This window comes from Lytechinus variegatus, chromosome 5, assembly GCF_018143015.1.
Source record: "Lytechinus variegatus isolate NC3 chromosome 5, Lvar_3.0, whole genome shotgun sequence".
Classification (NCBI taxonomy): Eukaryota; Metazoa; Echinodermata; class Echinoidea; order Temnopleuroida; family Toxopneustidae; genus Lytechinus; species Lytechinus variegatus.
In genome coordinates, this window is record NC_054744.1 from 2,724,849 (window position 1) to 2,745,093 (window position 20,245).

General features: G+C 34.4%; 1 protein-coding gene across 5 annotated transcripts in view; it reads right to left on the bottom strand.

Moving 5' to 3' along the window:
- LOC121415060 overlaps positions 1 to 20,245 on the bottom strand; it is a 164,462-nt gene that overhangs the window by 115,831 nt on the left and 28,386 nt on the right. For all 5 annotated transcript variants that reach the window (XM_041608140.1, XM_041608139.1, XM_041608138.1 and 2 more), the window contains 2 exons: positions 15,249 to 15,792; positions 6,105 to 6,241 (listed from right to left, as the gene is read on the bottom strand). In XM_041608140.1, coding sequence (XP_041464074.1) covers positions 6,105 to 6,241; positions 15,249 to 15,792 — 681 coding nt within the window. The remainder of the gene's footprint in view (positions 1 to 6,104; positions 6,242 to 15,248; positions 15,793 to 20,245) is intronic.

Consider the following 20,245-nt stretch of genomic DNA (forward strand, 5'->3'; position numbering starts at 1 on the left):
TCCCACCCAGTAACAAGAAGGGGATGTTGGGATACTAAGGCCGTGTTTATGCTTCCACTTTTCAGGCCAGAATAAGTGATTCCAAACGTGATTAGTCCAAAACACGGTTGCGTCCATGCTTACTTTCATTCAAACGCTGTTTCAAAACGCCGATCGTAAACTCACAAAAAGGTGCGTTTGTAAACGTCGTTTGACCAGAATCAGGCTTTCTGGGGAAGTATAAACAGAACCACGATCGTAAACGTGTTCAAATGACGTCATTTGGTACATGCTTCCGGTGAGAAGAAAATCCGCGGGCAAATACAGTCGTATTGCTCCATGTTATCTATACGTAATAACAACAATCGGGGAACTTTCGAAAAAAGGCACACCCAATTTGACCTTGCTTTACGATGCGAAGCCAGCTGGAGATCATGATTTGCTCTGAAAAGTCAAACATAAACAGCACTCCCAGAACCACGTTTACGATCAGCGTTTTGAATCAACGTTTGAAATCGCTGATTCTGTCCTCGCAATGGAAGCATAAACACACCCTAATTGGCTTCAGATTTTGAAAGCAATTCAATGCCCATTGGCGTCACCCTGAATAGAACGGCGTAAGTCATGCTCATTCTGTGAATGTGAATTCATAGACTCCTGTTTCCCACACTTTTCAAGAACAAGTTTTGAAGAAAAAAATTATCCCCCCCCCCATGCAAGGACGATTTTATTTTCAAATAGATGCATATTCCTTATCAATAAATAAATAACATACCCTACAAATAAGAAAGACATTCATGGTTCAAAATGTTGCTAGGTTGGCAATTTTCTTTTTCATTTTGAGCCCCCACAGAGGGTGTCTTCTGAAAAACCCCTTATTTCTGAACTTCGAGGACACTGAATTTTCCCAGACAGGGCTAAAGGAAAATACTTTTTTCTTTAAAATTAGAATTAGCATAAATACATATTTGCAAAGAAAAGTCACACAATCAAATTTTACTGCTGTGCATAAGTTTTACATGAAATAAAATGAACTTTAAAGAGCAATTACAAAACAAACCTACAATATGCAGATGGATTTTGAAAATTTGGTTCTTTATGCTTTTCGCAAGATTTGTTGTCCTTTTTTCTCATCATCATTTCAAGGCTTCTCACTCAGTATTAAATACCATAATTCAAATACAATATAAAAAAAATAGATGGAGTTTGTAATTTTCATATTCATATCATGCTTTGTGAATCAATAAGAGATGGAAGAAAAAACATCTAAAATAAATAATAAATAAAGCTCACTTATATCTGCACTCATACATAAATGAATGAAATCAAAATTACTGGTTACAAAAAAGGCTACAAAATATAAAGCTTTGAGGATAATTCTCCAATTAGATCTATCTTCCTAAAGCTTAACCATCTGAAATATGATTAGCCTACATTCTGTTTTCTTTTATTTTCATCAAATTCCTTTTTTCTTATCTGAGAAAATAAAATATAGGAACAATCGATCTTGCTCATTTTACTACCAAAGAGTATATTTCTGTATCATCACACTTATTAATTGCTTATTTAATTTTTATTCGAGTGCTCTATATGTACTATCAACATGTGATAAGTCAAAATCTACTTACACTCAAATCACAAGTGATTACAATTACTTTATTACTTATTGAAACCAATATAGCATCAATTAAGCTCACTAATGGCGGGCTCTGATACATGATAGTACTGATCATCCTGCTTCAATCATATTCTAGCGCATACGCAGATTTACGACAAGTTTTAACCTCCCAGAATCCTTTGCTGTGACTCTGAGGGAGTTAGATATGATGCAGAATATAGCGCACTGTCAAGTATTTTTAGCAGAAAATAAAGCAGGCCCCTCCAGTGTATATCTATCCATAAGCCCTTATACACCCTTATGATCTATAATTTTTTTTTAATATTCCATACGTGTGATGACTTTTTGTTTACCATATAAGGCAATGTTTTTAGACTTGATACGTTTGTCACTTTTCAACAATCCCTCTTGCTGGAGAGTTCACTTGGAATGAAGATATTTTGCTCATAATTTTGTGCTGTGTATATATTGAGAATTTCCAAGTTATTTTTTTCCTAGTATCAAGATTATGCAACCTATATGACCATGTTACAATTTGTGATGTCGAGGATAGGAGTCATGGTGATTTTTAAGCTGACAGGAACTAAAAGAGAAAAGGACATTTTCAAGTTAGGCTTTATTTTACAAAACAATTTATGTAAAATGGCAATATATCTAACACTCTTTTCATAAACCCATCCTCCAATTAGCCGCCTAAGAGTAATGCGGATAATTCAATAAAAATTGCATTCACAAACTCCGAAAATAATCCGCACTATTTTTACGAGCGTCCGTCCTGAAAAAGGCGGATAATCGTCATGGCAACCGCACACACTCCCTCCAATGCGGTTGCGTTGGAAAAGGGTGACCTTGTGACCGCACCATGGCAATTATCTGCATTACTTTCGAAATGCGTTCATAAAGTCAAAATCTGGTCCCGATGCTGCTATTATGCGGATAATTGCAGCATCAAAATAATGCGGATAACTCTGGTCCTCCTCCGATTTTACGACCAAATTATGCTGCTATTAGCCGCATAATTGGGTTTATGAAAGGGGTATTAATGATGAAGCTAATATACATGACTCATCCATTTTCATATTATCTACATTGTGCATATTCATGTTTTTTAGACCCATTATTTTACTTTGATTTTTTTCTTCTTCTTTTCATTCAAATCAATTGACTCTTGGGTTTTCAGTAAATCTATGAACTACAGGTTATGGACTAAATTAAATATTACAACCCTAAATATGATTGGGCCAAAGTATGAGCCAAAATGATTTTTTTTCCCAAAATATTATTAAGGTGATGATGAATAGAACTAAGAATAAAAAATATTGACTCTTTATTTTATTTGTGTGATCATCATTGTTGTAACTTATATTGATATAAAATGAATATTTGTATGTTAAAATCTATGCATTTATGATTTCATATCTTTTCATATCACATCATTCACACTGAAAGCAAATGACTGTTCTATTGAAAACCCCAGAAAATACAAATTCCTCAGCTTGTACTTGATTTCAATTATTTTCAGCATTTTTTGTTTGTTTCATTTTACTCTATTCAACTCACAGTGATCAATTTCAGCCCCCTGTACCCTTTCAAATAAAGTAGGTCAGTCACATGACAATTGACTGATCAGGTGACTTACAGCTGATTTTGTTAATGAATTAACATCCTGATGTTTCTCAAAGGGCCCCTGTTTCATGAGACCTCTATCAATTCTGAATTTGTCAACAATCCATGGAAATATGTACATGTATAACAGAACTGACAAGATGACAATCACTGGTATCAGTGCAATGAGACAGGGAACAACCTGATACAAATTGGGTGAAATCCACACGCTGAAAATCCATAAGGTGATTTCCATTTTTTTCCAACATCAAAAAGCCTTGAAAGTAGATGACAATTCTATGACTCTTATTCACTACTTTGCATAAATACTTGCAGTAGTAGTAGTACATGTAGTAGTAGTAGTAGTAGTAGTAGTAGTAGTAGTAGTAGTAGTAGTAGTAGTAGTAGTAGTAGTAGTAGTACTTAGTAGTAGTAGTAGTAGTAGTAGTAGTAGTAGTAGTAGTAGTAGTAGTAGTAGTAGTAGTAGTAGTAGTAGTAGTAGTAGTAGTACTTAGTAGTAGTAGTAGTAGTAGTAGTAGTAGTAGTAGTAGTAGTAGTAGTAGTAGTAGTAGTAGTAGTAGTATATAGTAGTAGTAGAAGTAGTAATAGTGGTAGTAGATAACATCAGGAATAGTAGAAGTAGCAGCAGCAGTAGCAGTAGAAATGGCAACAGCATGAATGCAATAGCCACATTTGTAGAAGAGCAGCAACAGTAGAAGCGGCAACAGCAAAAGTAGCAACAGTAGCATTAGTAGCAACAGTAGCAATAGTAGCAACAGCAGCAATAGTAGCAACAGTAGCAATAGTAACAGCAGCAGGAGCAGTAGTAGTAGTAGTAGTAGTTGTAGTAGTAGTAGTATAGTAGTAGTAGTAGTAGTAGAAGTACTTAGTAGAAGTACATGTATAAGTTGTAGTAGTAGAAGTAGTAGTAGTAGTAGTAGTAGTAGTAGTAGTAGTAGTAGTAGTAGTAGTAGTAGTAGTAGTAGTAGTAGTAGTAGTAGTAGTAGTAGTAGTAGTAGTAGTAGTAGTAGTAGTAGTAGTAGTAGTAGTAGTAGTAGTAGTGGTGGTGGTGGCCGTAGTAGAAGTACTAGTAGTAGTATTAGTAGTAAATAGCAGCAGCAGCAGCAGCAGCAGTAGCAGCAGTAGCAGCAGGAGCAGTACTTAGCATCGCCATAACTAACACAATAATTTCCTTTTTTAAACTTTTTTTATTCACTCAAAAATTACATTTTCAATATGCGAGTTGAATAAATAACAATGCAGTGAAAAGGTCATTTTCTCCCGAGACAGTATCATACTCAAGAAAGTTCCACTACCCCAGCCCCCTCAAACATGACGCAATCAACCACGATATGGGATACGTCTTGCCTGGATGTGAATCATGTGCGTATCAGATGTAACCGACAACGTAGAACCCTCTCCGACTCCAGGTTATGAACCCATCTTCCTCGTACCCATTCGATTGTTCTGTCGATTGAGTGCAAGAAGGGCATTACCTCTCTGTGAGAGTATAGAGTTTCACATCCTTTTGGCAGTAACGGGGAGGACATGTTGGTGTACATGATACACGAGTGCATGATGCATGCTTAATTAGCAACACATGTTGATCTCTTCTTTTTTTTTCTTTATCTGTGATGGGTGCATAGAAGGCCCCTCACTGACCATTGAGTCATGTTTTAGTGTCACATGTGTGAGTGAATGATTTCTCAAACCCTGTCAGAGGGATCTCTCCAAAAAGTACATTAATACCATAATTCACTTGACTTCTGATTCAGAACTTATAAAACAATAATTATGAAATGAGCAAACCATGCACTTCTGCAGGATTTTATTTTCAGGGCTACCTTTCACAAACTACGAACTATTAAAAAATCTACACTAGTGGATAGGCTTTAACATTGCAGTATAGATAACGATTTGCCAAGGCTCTTTTTTATATCCCAGGGATCCTTTAAGCATTTTGGTGGCAAAATCACCCCAGTATCAATTTCCTAATCATCGTTTAGTTTACTCGCGTGTCAAGTTGATTTTAATAAAGCAAAATAGTTGTAGATTTTTAATGAAGTTTTGACAAAAATCAATTAAATACCTTAGACAGATTTTCCTATGAATGCATTTTCAAAGTTTGAGGTATGAGCAGCTCCCTAATTTCTGCTTTGTAATATGAATTCCAGAAATTATTTCTTATGGCTCAAAATGATCACAAATCATTTTTGCAAAGAAAGATATGCATGAAATATGTGCCTGATTCAAAGCACTGCTAAAATCATTTCCAAGGTGATGAGATAAATTGGCATTTAATAAAATTTACCTATGGGAGCTGCTCAACTAAATTATCATGAAATTAAAAATTTTGAAATTTCGTAACTTTGATATTCTCTTCATCCAAACGTATATTTACTATGGTTGTCTCAATATTTTGTTTTAATCAAAACTAATTTGGATTTAGGGTGAACTTCCAATTCCATATATGTATCATGATTTCATGTCAGGAATAATTCATAATAAGTGCAAAAATCATTGAATATAAACTGAGTTCATTTATATTATCATTACTTATCTACAATATTCTGCAACAACAGATTAACAATACTTGAAATTCATCTGAAGTACTCCACTGACAAATAAACCAAAGAAACTTACAATACTGATGTTAAATGATTGAAAACATGATTACAAATCTGAAATTGATTTTCATGCATCAGTGTATTCAACAAGGGTTTTTTTTTATTCAAGCTTTCATTCAAATAATATCCAGGTCAATAGTTTTACACACACGCACAGTTAATGCTTTAAACAAAAAGCCTGGGAAATGTAATAAATATTGATCAATTAGACTGATATCAATTCTAAAAGTTTTGATAATCATACATCTTATGAATAAAATTAATCGATGTGTTACCTGTTTGCCGGGCTGCCTTCATCTATTCCTGCCACAAAGATACCAATGTCTCCTTTTCTGGATCCCTTGCCTCCTGCTATCTGGATACCTAAGGAGCCCTTGTCTTTAACCAGGTGGATCTTTACAACTTCTCTTTTCTGAAATGATAGTAATAATATTCCGCTTTTATGAAGCACTTAATATATCATAACATCTCATACAGATACATATATAATCACCAAATTTTCTAGCACTTAATACATCCAAGCAACTCTATAAAGAGCTTTACCAATATCATTACCAAAGTTTGTTTGATGTAATGAGTATTCCATAGAAACATCTTAAAATATATGAAAAATAATATCTATTAATACAAAGCATGAAGAAATATAAAATCAGTAATACTTTGGGGGCAATATCAATGCAAAAATAATGATATTAATCAGCAGACAATATCAAATAATTGTGATCATAGTTTCAATATTCTCTTTCTAGATTAAACAAAAAAAAATACGGAAAGGAAGTATTTGTGATATAAATGAATGAAATGAAATTGAACTACAGTGGACGTCAAATTCTAAAGAAAATATCTTAAAGTACAAGGAATTTGAAAAGTGAAAGTCATACAATTAGCCAAAATTAAGGAGTAAAAAGTTGTATGCACTTGATCATTCCAATGAATCATTACAAATAATCATAATAGGTGAATTTCACATTACGAATTAAACTCACACTACAACATGTACACGTAAACTCCAGTTACACTGTACATGTAAATTGAAATATAACAATGTGTATATGAATATGGTGTAAGGTAAGAAATAAATTGACTTTATAATTCAAATACATGCAAATCCAAATATCAACATCATTAGCACATGCACTACTGACAACAAATATACCCGACATTTGAATTTTTTAAATACTCTTGAGCATTAATATTACAATAACTTTGCATAATTGATTACACTGGAAAAACAAATATGGAACTAAACTTACATGTAAGTCACATAACTTTAAAGATTTTTCACAGCAACATTTGCACCTAGTCCTACGTATCTTATTCATGATGCCAACTGCAGGGTGCACCAACCACTACCACGCATTAAACCCTGCTTCTGTTAGATAGCACGCCGTCCGAAGGGAGATACTGATAGCAATCCATAATCACATACAATGAAATAATCCTTTTAGACCGATCATATTCCATATCCAGCTAATGAACTGTTGTAATCTCTTTCAAGACCTCGATGGCATTGTCACAGTATGGCACAAACTACGGAGAATGAACACAGGGGGATCTGGGAAGGCGGACCACCTGCCAAATGTCATCGATTTAGTCATTACTTATGGTCAAAGAAATCAACTTACAAATGAGGATCAAACTCGCTGCCCCTACCACGGTACATGCATACTGCGTCAACCTATACGACAGGCCAGCTTAATTATTTCAGTAAAAGAAACATGTACAGTACATGCATCCCAAAAAAGCTCTGTGTATAACATTCAATTTGAAATTGAATAATGTAAATCTTGCAGAGCTTGGGCCCATTTCATATAACTTGTCATATTATTAATAACAGTTTAAAGCTACTGAAATCATGCGATTTGATTGGCTGATAGTGAGCTTGTTATAGTACATTTATACATTTATTATTACAAGATTATTTTATGAAACAGGACCCCTGGTAAAAGACTAGACCAAGCAAGTGACGATGACCAAAGACCTTGAGAGCTGTGATTGCTTACACTCATGCATACATGTATTATCACACACAGTTCTGGATTAGAATTCTGTCTGCTTTCACTGCGCAGGTGACAGGTGTGGGTATCTCTTCATTTTTCAAAGCGCGAATCTTAAGGTGCATTCACACTAGCGAAGATTTTTTTCATTTTTTTTCTTCAAAATTTGATTTCATTTCTTTTTTTTAAATCAAAGAAGGTACAGGTAAATACTTCACGCAATGCAACAACCCATGAACAAATTTTTATTAATAATCTTACCAGTATTCTAAATCTCTTTCAGTCTTATTTTCAATCCTAAATCAAATGTTTGTGACAAATTTCAAAAAAGGTAAAAAATCACAAATTAATGCATGATTCTAAAGTCCTACTTCTCCTAACTTGCAGCTTTGAATACCCAGTTTATACTTTCAACCCCCTATATTCGTTTAAAAGTCATGCATACAATCTAAAACTTATATTAATCTATAGGACTTCTATACATATTTTTGCTAATGAGAATGAATATTTGATGCAAGAATCTCCCAGGCACAGTTTAACTGATTCAGTCTAGGGAATGTTACTCACTTTTTCCATTGAGTAATAAATGACCTCTTAACAAATAGAAAAAAAATATTGAAATCGGGATGGACAAAATGAGAAGAAAAATTAAACATTTACTTCATTGTTGCAAGGCAAAACACTCTACTGGTGAATGACCAGCATTAAAATGGCAACTAAATTCATCATTGTCAACCTCCTTTATAACAAATTACTTATAACCAATACTTGAATAATTCTCTTCAACACCAAAGTCTGCTTCAACCAAGGTCTAACAAAACCTCCTGTTTCCCTGGTCGAATTCTGTGCTGAAATTATTGGAAGCCCCAAAATGTGTAAGTTTGTTCACGATGTTTGTTTCCTATGTTTACTTTGCTCTTTTCTCATGCTTTTTAAATAGTGAAAAAATACATTTCCTGAAAGTTTTGTGTCACAGTTGGCTCTAAATAGTTCAAATATAAACCAGAGTTTAGATTAAACCTGAGTTCTGAATATGGGCCATAAGATTAAGAGTAATCAGATAAAGATATGAACCTACTCATGGGGGAGAAGAGTGGCACAACGAGAGAACAAGGAGGACATGTGTCCCAGGCCCAAACTCATGGGGTGCAAAAAATAACTGAAGTAAATTTTTACAAAATGAAATAAAGATTCTGATGAAGAAATAAAGGAAGTCACCAGATTAAGGTGTAGAAAGGAGGGTATTTTCAGTGGATATCCAAGCTTAAGATTTTCAAGTACAATCGCTAAAACTTAAATCTAACATTTTAAAAAGAGCTAAATAAAATTAACAAGTGAGCCAATTATGTATTTGACTTATGGAAAGTCTATTTCAATTCTTTTTTCATGGAATTCAAGTGAGGACTTGCAAGTATATACATTATTATTGCATTAGGCTAAAAATTTTGGCTTTGAAAAGTATAAAGTTAAAGCTGGAGTACAAATTCAAACTACACAAGCTGAAATTAACATTAAACTGGCTTGAAAATTAGAATACCCCTTATATTAAGTACATCAAGTCATTTTTTAGCTAAAAACTATAAAGATTTGGTAAAAAAAGCTCTGCAACATTGCTTCATACTGTAGTTGTTTCATATAACATTTAAATTATTACAATATCACATGATAGTGTCACTGTATCTATATTCATGCAAGTTTGGTGACTTGTTAGCCATATCAAATAACAATGTGAATAAAGATTTACTAGTAATTTTAAGTTTTAAAATTGTACTCACAGGCATGCATTTCCTGAGAAGAATTTCATCACAAAGTCTGTGACTATATACATGGAGTACATGCGTGGAAACTCAAACAATCTAGTGAAGCTACACAACAGTAGGAAACATACAAGTTACTGGATATACTGATATTACGGACTATTTCCCACTACCTAAATTTCAGATGCGATGCCCCCTACATCATCAAGTTAATAGATGTGATACATGATAACCGTATTGACCCAGATAGGCACCTGTTCATAACCAATAGACCATAACGGCGCCAATGGATAGTACCGTGGGGTCTAATGATGGTTGCTTCTCCATCAGCCCTAGTTAGTGTTTGGTTAAGTATCACCTGGTCTATGTACATCTGTTTTGTCTACTTTTCATTTGGTCTCATGATCTCACATGGTCTAGTCCTATTTAATCTACAACCAGTTGGTCTACTAACTATTGGGTCTAATTGCCATTTCAGCCCAATTACCTTACCATTTTGTTTAATATCCACTTGGCCTAACGCCACTTTTTAATATGATTACATGAACCCAATTTTTATTTGACAAAGTGCAAAATAATGAAATATTACTAGACAAAGTGGATAATAGACTGCCTGGGCATTAGACTAAATGAGAATTAGACTAAGTGGGTATTAGACCAAGTGAAGGTCAAAGATTAATTAGACCAAATTGACAGTGCTTAATACATAGTTTTCGTCCAAGTGGTATTACACTATTACAGAAATAGACCAACACTTTGTAGACCAAATCCAATTAAATCATTTGCTTTATGTATACCTAAAGATTTCCCTTGTCACCCAACATCACAAACCGCATCTTTACTTCTTCATTACCCGTCTTCCTGCTCTAGTAAGATCTGGGAAGTATTTCATGAAAGGACTTATCCAACCAAGTACTGTTTTATCTGACAGTTACTATGGTAACAGTGACCTCTCAGCCAATCATAATCAAGGAAAGTTGCCAGACCTGACAACTTGTCGGACGAAAATGTTGATGAAATGGGGATTCATGAAAAGTTCTGTCAGTGATTTTCACTAGCATATGTTACAAGCTACTGCCAAACCTTGCATACGATTGGCTAAGAGCAAATTATACAGTGAAAAATCCCTGACAAATCTCTTCATGAAAACACCCCCTGGATAACTTGAAATCTCAGACTGATGGGGATAGAACTTAAAGTTTTCTTGTCAGGTGGGTGTTTCATTAAGCTGTTTGTAAGTTAAGAGCGACTTTAAGAACAACTGGTGATCCTTTTTGGGGTATCCACCAATTAAATGTTCACTGGCAATGGTTTAGCGCGTAAGAAAGGTTCACCAGTCGTTCTTAAAGTCGCTCTAACTGGTAACTTACAAACAACTTTATGAAGTACCCACCAGGGAGCCACTGCACAAAACTTTTGCAGTAAGAAAACTCTGGCAAAATTTTTGTCTGAGTTTTTTAATGTGTAATTTTCAATGGCATAATTTTGTTTGACAGATTTTAATATTATTTGCCAGTTTTTTTTTTTTTTGGGGGGGGCAAAAGTTTTATGCAATGGGTCCCAGGACTTTCTTCTGTATGAATCATAGAGGTTTCTAGATTTAAAATGATATCTGATCCACATCTTATCCGTGCCACTTTAGAGTTACTGCGACAAGCAGGCCTCTTTATTATCAAGATAATTCACAGACTGATACTCATCGGCAGACTCGATAAATACTATCCAATCAATATCCTCAGATCTAAATCTCCCCCTAGCTCTTTTCAATATTTTTTCAATTGCAAAAGCAGTCTCTATTTCATTTCCTGTTTTTCTTGGTTTTGTTGCTTTTGAAAAGTTGAATTTTTCTGAACATTCAACTGATGCTTTTTGGAAGTATTTACTTCACCTTTTTTCCAGCTGATCTTCATTCTCATAAAATATCTTAATCTGATATATTGTCTGTGTTTCATTTTGTTTTGTATTCATATCTATGGGACAGTGATTATCTCAATTACCAGTATTGTATTTGTATGATTAATAGAATAATTGTGATTTTAGAATTTAATTGAATTGTATTTAAAAAGGAATTTTATTTTGATGTAATATTATTTGAAAAAAAAATCAATGGCATAAAACTTGACTGTATAAAGATGGTTTCATATCATGATTTGAATTGATAAGTACATGTAGGAAAGAATTTCAACAGCAAGGATAAATGTGTATTACTTTTTGCAAATAAAATTAAAAGTACATTTCCATGTAATATGAAGCTGTTAAGATCTCTATGAACTCATGATAAAAAGCACCAATATAAAGAATTACCTCTACCTGTCGATATTTTTTATTTGAGTATGACCCCAACGCAATATGAAAATAATGAGTTACAATTATACACTGAGTTCAAAGCAATATACTTTGTTTTATATAAAAATTGAAGCTAATGTTTCAAATTTTTAAAAAGAAATTTCAATTCTTATGCTTACTGTTTAAAAACTGATCATAAGACACTATTTAGACTTTAAAAACATTGTTAAAAACTTTTCAAAATTAAACAATAAAAAAATGTTTCACAGAGCAATATAGGTGTTTTGTACAGGTTGTTTAATTCTTTGTTTTGTGTGTTTGAGACCAAGAAGATGCTATCAGAGATCAGTAATAAACAGCTTTGTGATCTATACTGGTCAACCTTTTAAGCAGTATGGGCAGGCAACAACATTCTGATTGGCCATCGCAAAAAATCTGCAGTTGATTGCTTCCTGCTTGTTATGGAGCCCATTATTTAATTTCATGTTCCTTAATAAGTAACAATTTTATTTCTAAGAAAGAAATTGCACCAGTCAGGCCTTCATGAAACAGCCAACATCCCATATTTTCGTTTGATGTTTTGTTCAATTTTCAATTTCAATTCACTTTTTTTTCCAGTATAAAAACAACAATGTAGACAGTACAAACATGGCATAACCCAAACAGAGACATAAATGAAGTATTATACTGAAAGGGTAGCAGCCAAAAAGAAATTAAAGGTCAAGTCCATCCCAAAAATGATGTGGATGAGATCATCAGTTTCCTCATTTGCATACTGACCAGGATGTGCATATAACTGTTGAGCGAAATAAATCGAAACTTTAAAATGTCATAACTTTCTTATTTTACATCCGATTATGATGAAATTTTCAGTGTTATGCTTGTTGGATTTTTCTCTTTTTATTCAAATCCACTTTTTGTTGGAGTGAAAGGTATTGTTTAACTTTGTGAGCAGCCGATTTAAAAAATTCTCAAACCAAGATGAAACATGTGTACAAGTGCATGTATTAGAACTAATAAACCCTGAAAACAACCATTATTGAGAATGAAAAGCTAAAACTACAAGGCAAACCCTGATTTTGTAAATAGGTGTCTTATAGACGCCTAAATAGTACACATAAGTGTATGGGATGAAATTATGAATGAATGGGATGAAATTAAGATGGTGTTTCCGGTCACTTTATATTTCAATTTTTGAAGCACTAACTAATTATTTTCGAATGCAATTTTTTCTGGGCTTCATTTTTGTAACATATCACAGACACAGGTGACAAGTGTGACCTTCTAGCTCAGATTTTTTAAAAGTCAAACCAATGTTAACCAATCACTTTAACTTGTCCTTTAACCTTATCTACGGCCGATCCACTGTGACAATACATTGACAATACCAAGGGAAAGCTTGAATCACTTATTGAAATCTGGCTTGCATTCAGTTTAATGCACGACAAGACAATACTCCAGAATAGGAAAAGATTAGGAAATGACATTGGAGTAACTCTCTCATCAGTCATTTCATTTCCATATTTAAAAGTCTCTCATGGTTATGAATACCATATGATGTACAGTGTCTTTGATAGTTCCCATATATGGTTAAACAGTTTTCTCTGTATTCGCGATGAAGTTTATCAGATTCTGTTTATAAGTTCACTTCATTGAGAATATTTTGCATAAATGCATAGTATTCAACACTCAAAATGTGGGCAACATGATTGTCTAGATACAATCAAAGGTAATAACTCACAAATTTCTGGGTAAAATGGGTATATCACAATTACTTCAACCAAAAGTTGTGCAAACAGTAATTTGTCCAGCATTGGACAGTCTTTTAACCAAACATTTCGAGAGTTAAATATTTATCAACATGTTTAATTTAAGTATAACACAATTACATGTATATAGATTTCTACTATCAAAGCTTTTTCACCATTTTCTCCCCTTCATTGCAACACATTAGCCTGCATGAAAGCATGAAAACAAAAGAACACTTTAAAAAAACACATTAACCCTTTCAATAAGTTAAGCTGTACAAGTTTACAAAACTATGTTTAAATACAGATTTCCCACACAAAGTTAAAAAGTATTACAGGATAATTGGAATTATCATACATGCGAGTTGAATTTGATGCCTAGTTTCAATTGGTGATTCAGGTTGTTTTGTACTGCACATTATCGCATTGAAACAGGTATTCAAACCTCCACTATAGTGTAATTAGGACATTCATTTAAGTCGACTCATGTAGGTATCGGTTTTGACTTAATAACATCAAATCTTAATTTGACTATAATAGAGCTGAAATTGTCAGAGGAGTATGTTTTTAACTTGGTCTAAAAATGATAAACAATGAGGAAAGAATCTAGAAATAGGGGTCAAAGGGAATATTGTCTGTTTGGCTATGCCACACTGTAAAAACTGTGGTGTTAAAACTGACACCAATTGGTGTTAATAGAGGACCACATCCTGAGGTGTTAAAATTACACCCTAGAGATTGAACATAACACCACCAAAGAGTGTAAATGTAACAACCAAAGGTGCTGTAATAACACCTATAGGTGTAAAACTAACACCACCAATTTAACACCGGTGTAAAATAATGGGTGTGGTCCTCTATGTACAGCGGTTAACACCACAGTTTTTGCTGTGCAGGGAGATTGTTCTTTACAGTATTCATTAAAGTAATATTATGACAATAAAAAAAAACTTTATGGCAAACTTAAAGGGCTGTCACACCTGACCCTCTTAGCTAGCGTATGCCGATGCACTTCAGAATATGGCATACTGTTTTCTTAATCCCATTTATTTGTATCACAATTTGTTTTATTAACAAAATGCAAAATTTTGATATCAAATATGAAATGTTTGATAGGAATAAAGGAGAAAATGACTGAATACTTATGTAGCATGTCAGCATACGCTCTGCATGGCTAAAAGGTCCAGATGAGTGATTGAATTTTTGGTCAATCACTTGAAATATAGATGCTAAAAGGATATTCAAACAGAAACGGGATTTAATTATGAAACAGCTATCTTGCAATCGGTTTACATGTTGGAATATGATTCCTCATATACGTACATGGGCAGGGGGAATCTATGACATTTGCTCCGATAGAAAATCTGCAAATTTAACCACCAAACATCAAACCTAACCTCCAAAACTAAATACGCTCTAATCCCAATCTTTACATTATTCTGAACCAAACACTATATTAAACTCTAATCCTATGCCCTCTGAGATATTAAGACCAGAGCAAATGTCGCAAGAGGAAATGTCGTATCACCGAGCTGGGGTCTATGAAGAATGCATGTGATGGCATAATGAGTTATTCTCTAATGGGTTAAATCTGTAAATAACCTGAATTTTGGTCCTTCTTGTAAACTTACCCTTTTCTTGAGGTCTGGCAGCATTTTGGACAAAATGGAGTCACTCCTGGCGACAGTCACAGGGTTCGGGGTCTCACTGGTTCTGACCTGCTTCGTAGCCGGTACCTCTTCTTCCATCTGGTGATCCTTTGCCTCTTTCCTCGGTGGTGGGGGCGCCCTTCGCTTCACCGACCCACTCTTAGACCGCCTGATCTCCCTGCTCCCTTCCTTCATCATCTGGCCACCCCTGGACCCCAAGTTGGGAAGGGTGGCAGTAGACCCCGCAGAGTTCATCAAGGGAGATTTGCTTTTGTTCATTTCTGCAGGACCCCTCATTGCTTCTGCCTGCCCATTAGAAGTCTCCGGTGTCAACGTGGAAGTACTAGTCGATGCGGATGATGATGCGGAGAGGGACGTTGACAGAGGGGATTTCGATGCCCCCAATGGCACAGGGGCTGCAGCGTTCTTGGGTTTCCGAGGAGGTGGGGGCGCCCTCCGTTTTGTTTTTCTCAAGACACTGATACATAGGTTGGAACCTGTCTGAAGGGCACTATCCAGCAGAGCTCTGTGGATGACAAAAAAATTGACAAATTTAATCAAAGTTTCTTTGTAAACAAAACCTCTAGTTTTACCTTGTACACAAGACATCACACACTGCATACAATTTCAAATGCATCATTGCTATTCATGTTAAGCAAATTATAGAATGCAAGCAGTTAACCTACATGGATGAATATTACTGGTAATGAACCAAAAGATCATTTTTAAATATAAGTTCAGGACCTCTGCCTAACAAGGTTCCACTTTTATATCAACGCAAAAAACAATTGCCATTACCAATTAAATTTGACTTGACTGACTTCTGTGGACTTAAACATCACTCATAAATTTGTTAATCAATGACAAGCTTTGTGAAAAGAGACAAATATCAAACTAGAAATTGTATTTGCAAGTTGAGACATTCCTCAAAATTTGAAATGATTGGACATCCAACAGTCACTAGAGCAAGAAACTTAAGAACCGAAAATTCTTGGGCAAAGAAAAAACTGTTACCGTCACTGCATGATTTCTAACACTCAACACAACTTCATACAGGTCTAACACTCGATGCTCACCAAGTAAATTAAAATGCTGCAGGGATTCAGGTAGGTACAATAATCCAAGTTATATCCAAAGTTGGTCAATCACAGTCACTAAAGCATATTAACTCTAAAACAATGTTAAAAAATCTTCTTCACCAATTACAGGGAATGATCAATGTCTGTACATTCAAATCCAAAGCAACACAGCATTAGGAGGAACAAGTTCCAAAATATGTTATCTCAACACATATTTTCTGCATATAATACTTGCTTAACATCACGCAGTATTCAATTCTGAAGTGCTGCTCTGAACGCCGTTAGACTCAAAACGTGATGAAAACCAGAAAACGGCCAGATTCACACACTTACGTGCCACTCCTAGCTCAAATTCAAAACCAAGTATGTCATCGGTGGATCTAGAAAGTGTGAGAGTATATACCACTCAAAAACAGATACATGGTCTTAACCCTTTTAATCTCAAGTTGATATTAGCTGCCACGGAGAGTGTGTCAGCAAGTTTAACTTAACAAGTCCGGTTGGCTTAAGCTGTAAGCTTGACTTTGGCCCTGCACAAGTCATCATTCGCTGTTATATGCATTATAGGCTAACACCGAGGGAAAGACACCTTTTCCTCTTGAAAACTCTTTCAGGAAACTCTGAGGAATATCTAAACTTCTGGAAGAAGTATTACATAATCAGTTCTCCTTTCAATAATATCACGTTTACATACAATTCAAAATCAAGGACTGTGGACCTGGGGTACCTGGGTTTTTTTTCATTCATTAACTAACTTCAAACTCAAAGCATCATTGTCTTGTTGATTTTTCAGCTCAATCAAAACGTGTTGAAATTGGCAACATGGTCTGGCCTTGTTTAACGATGGCTTCCACTCAAACTTGACTTCCTGTCTATCCTTCTGTTCTTCGGAGGTCAGCAGGTGCTGTACAAAAATTTAGCCCTTCATTCTTTTTTTTTCTTTTTTATTGAAAAGTGGTGGGGTGGGATAGTTTGCTGCAGAGATTCTATCATTTTATAGAAGAAATCGAACATGTAGCCTAAAGGCCCTGGCTGGAACATACCTATTGAAGCCATTAAATAAAAAAAAGTTAAATATTTATGCTGGCGTTAATTGTTTCAAGATCCTTTTTTTTCTGTCTTTTTCATCTTTTGGGCCTAATGTTACCATCATAATATGATAAAAGTGGCCAATATTTACGACATTTGCAAAAATATACAGCTCAATAAAAAAAAATTATGTTTTTATTACAGTTTCAATCAAGGTCTGAACCTGTAAATTAGGGGTGTGAGGCTGCAACTAGAATAAGAAATGTACTAGCAACATCTTTTTTTCTCTCTCTCTTTCTAGCTGCTGCCCCAATTAAGTCCAATATTTAAAATTTTCAATTGAACTTAAACAAGCATGAAAATCGATGTGTAAAAGCCGTCAGCATTGTGAAAAACAAAATCATGCCATTATTGTGTCTTCCATAAAACAAAATATGAGTCATTATTTCAATACAATGCTCTAACAGTCTAGAGAAAACTGGATTCGAATTTATCGACCACATCTGGAGGTGAACTACACAGCCAGACAGGCACCCCTATTATTCATATTGACATCATCGTCACATGTTGCTTTCTATATCACAAATACTATCATATCTTGGAGCCAAATTAAAGTCAAGAAGTCCATCTGGGATTAACAATCAGTGAACAAATCTTTCTATTAGTAATACTCAACTCGGGTCATTAAGCTTCATAAATGATTCATACATAATTGTAAACCTGGATGTCAACCACATATTGAAGGGGTGCTCCGGGCTGAAAATAATTATACCTAACTAACTGGAGTAAAATTCAATGAGCTAATGCTGAAAGTTTCATGAAGCTTAAAGTTTAGCAATATTTTGGTGAAAACAGTTATAAACATGCCATCATGAATATGCAATAGGGCTGATATCATCAATATCATGTCCCCATTTCCATTTTTATTAATCATTACATGAAATCGTAATTATTTCATGTCTCCCTTGTAATGAACCAAGTTTCATCTGTGATTATATTGCACAATAAATCAGACATCAATCCAATCTTTTTCATTCTTTGAGGATAAAATATTTGAATAAACAAGATTTGATTTTAATGATAAAATGAAAAGTGATGATATGACATCAGCTAGTTCATTGCATATTCAACAAAGATATACAAAGATATGTTTCACTAAAATAATGCAAAACTTTAAAATGTCATAACTTTTTAGTTATACCTTACACATTTTAGATGAAATATTGATTTTTTTTGTGTGTGTGATTTTACTTTATTTCATCTAATCATATCATTTTAAGCCTGGAGTTCCCCTTTAATGCATCTACATAAATATATAGCTATTTTTCTTAACCAGGCATGGTGCCAAGATAAGAAACTTCTGCTCCTTTTTCACCATTTCATTTGGATTGTTTTAATCTTCAATTGTTTCATTGTTTTATCATGAACTATAAATATTGCCATGATGTAATCCAACTTTTGATATATAACGGAAGTCTCGAGATTAAAAAGGTCTCAGAGACATCTGGGGAGGATTTCATGATAAGTTCAGTCAGTGATCTTCACTGATTAAGATGCTCTCATCAAATCAGAATCAAGGATTTCAGTAGCTTATAACAAAACTCAGTGAAAATCACATACTATTTTTTGTCCATGAAATACTCCATTGATTGTCTTTCTTGTATCCATCAAAAGAATCTTCAATGTCTAATTATCTGTCTTTTATGTAAGGGACTAATAAAGCCATAGGGACACAAAAGTCATGTTTATGGGCAGAGAGATGATAATGTATAGGGGCACAGAGGTCAGGTCCATGGGCACAAAGGTCAAATCTAGGGGCACTGAGGTCACAATTTCTCAATTCTCAATATTATTGTGAATATCGGGGTCCCGTAACATAGAGCTTTGCAATGAATAGCAAATATGAAAGAACGCTTCTGATTGGTTCCTGGTCAGTATTTTGATCCAAATGCGCGCGTACATGTAACAATGATCTTGATTGGTCAGTCATTTAGGGATTGATCGCTAATCTTTGTGTTATATATGCTCCCCAAGTCTAGCAAGCACCATGGCGAAATTTTTTTCCATGAGACACTCTTATCTATGCATCAAATTGACTTCCATAATTGAGACTGATTTGACTATATCACATTTTTCTCAAGATTTGGCCCTGGACTAAATCTTATCAAGTTTTTGAAGCTTTGTTTGAGAGCAAAGGAGATGGCAACAGAGTCGGTAATCAATTTCTTTGGATTACAAAGGCCTCATGATTACGAAAGGCCTCACTGTAAGGAATTACATCTGATGAAATTGTAGCCAAGGTGATTTACTACTATTGATCCGTAATGAAATTGTTATTTTGATTCAAGGGTGTTTCTGAATGTTTGATCCCCCAGTTTTATCAAGGAGACATGCAGAACATTTGATCCCTGATGTTTGGCTGGGAAATCTGATAAAATGTGAAGGTTTCATTGCAAGTTTATTTTAATAGTGCCAATTCTCAGTTCTTTATCATTACCACAGAGGATGTCTTAAAGGTTAAAAGAAAGTAGTTGCATCAAACAATCATTTCATGAGAAAGTCTTTTAAATCAAGGTTAGTTGTCACCATATTATCATATATCTCGATTTGGTACATCAATCTAACCTTATCTTTGTGAAATCATCTACTACCAGACCAATTGAACATTGGATTTTAAATATCACTACCACAAATAATTTGCCAAGAAACAAAATGTTATCAATAAGCTTCCAAAAATTCCTATATTCTCATTTATCAAGTAGCAATCACCTTTTAAAAAGGATTGCATCCACTACAAGACCAACTAAACATCGGATTTTAAAATAAGAACTTTTAAATCTTTTAAGAATTAAATGTTAATCCTTTGAATCA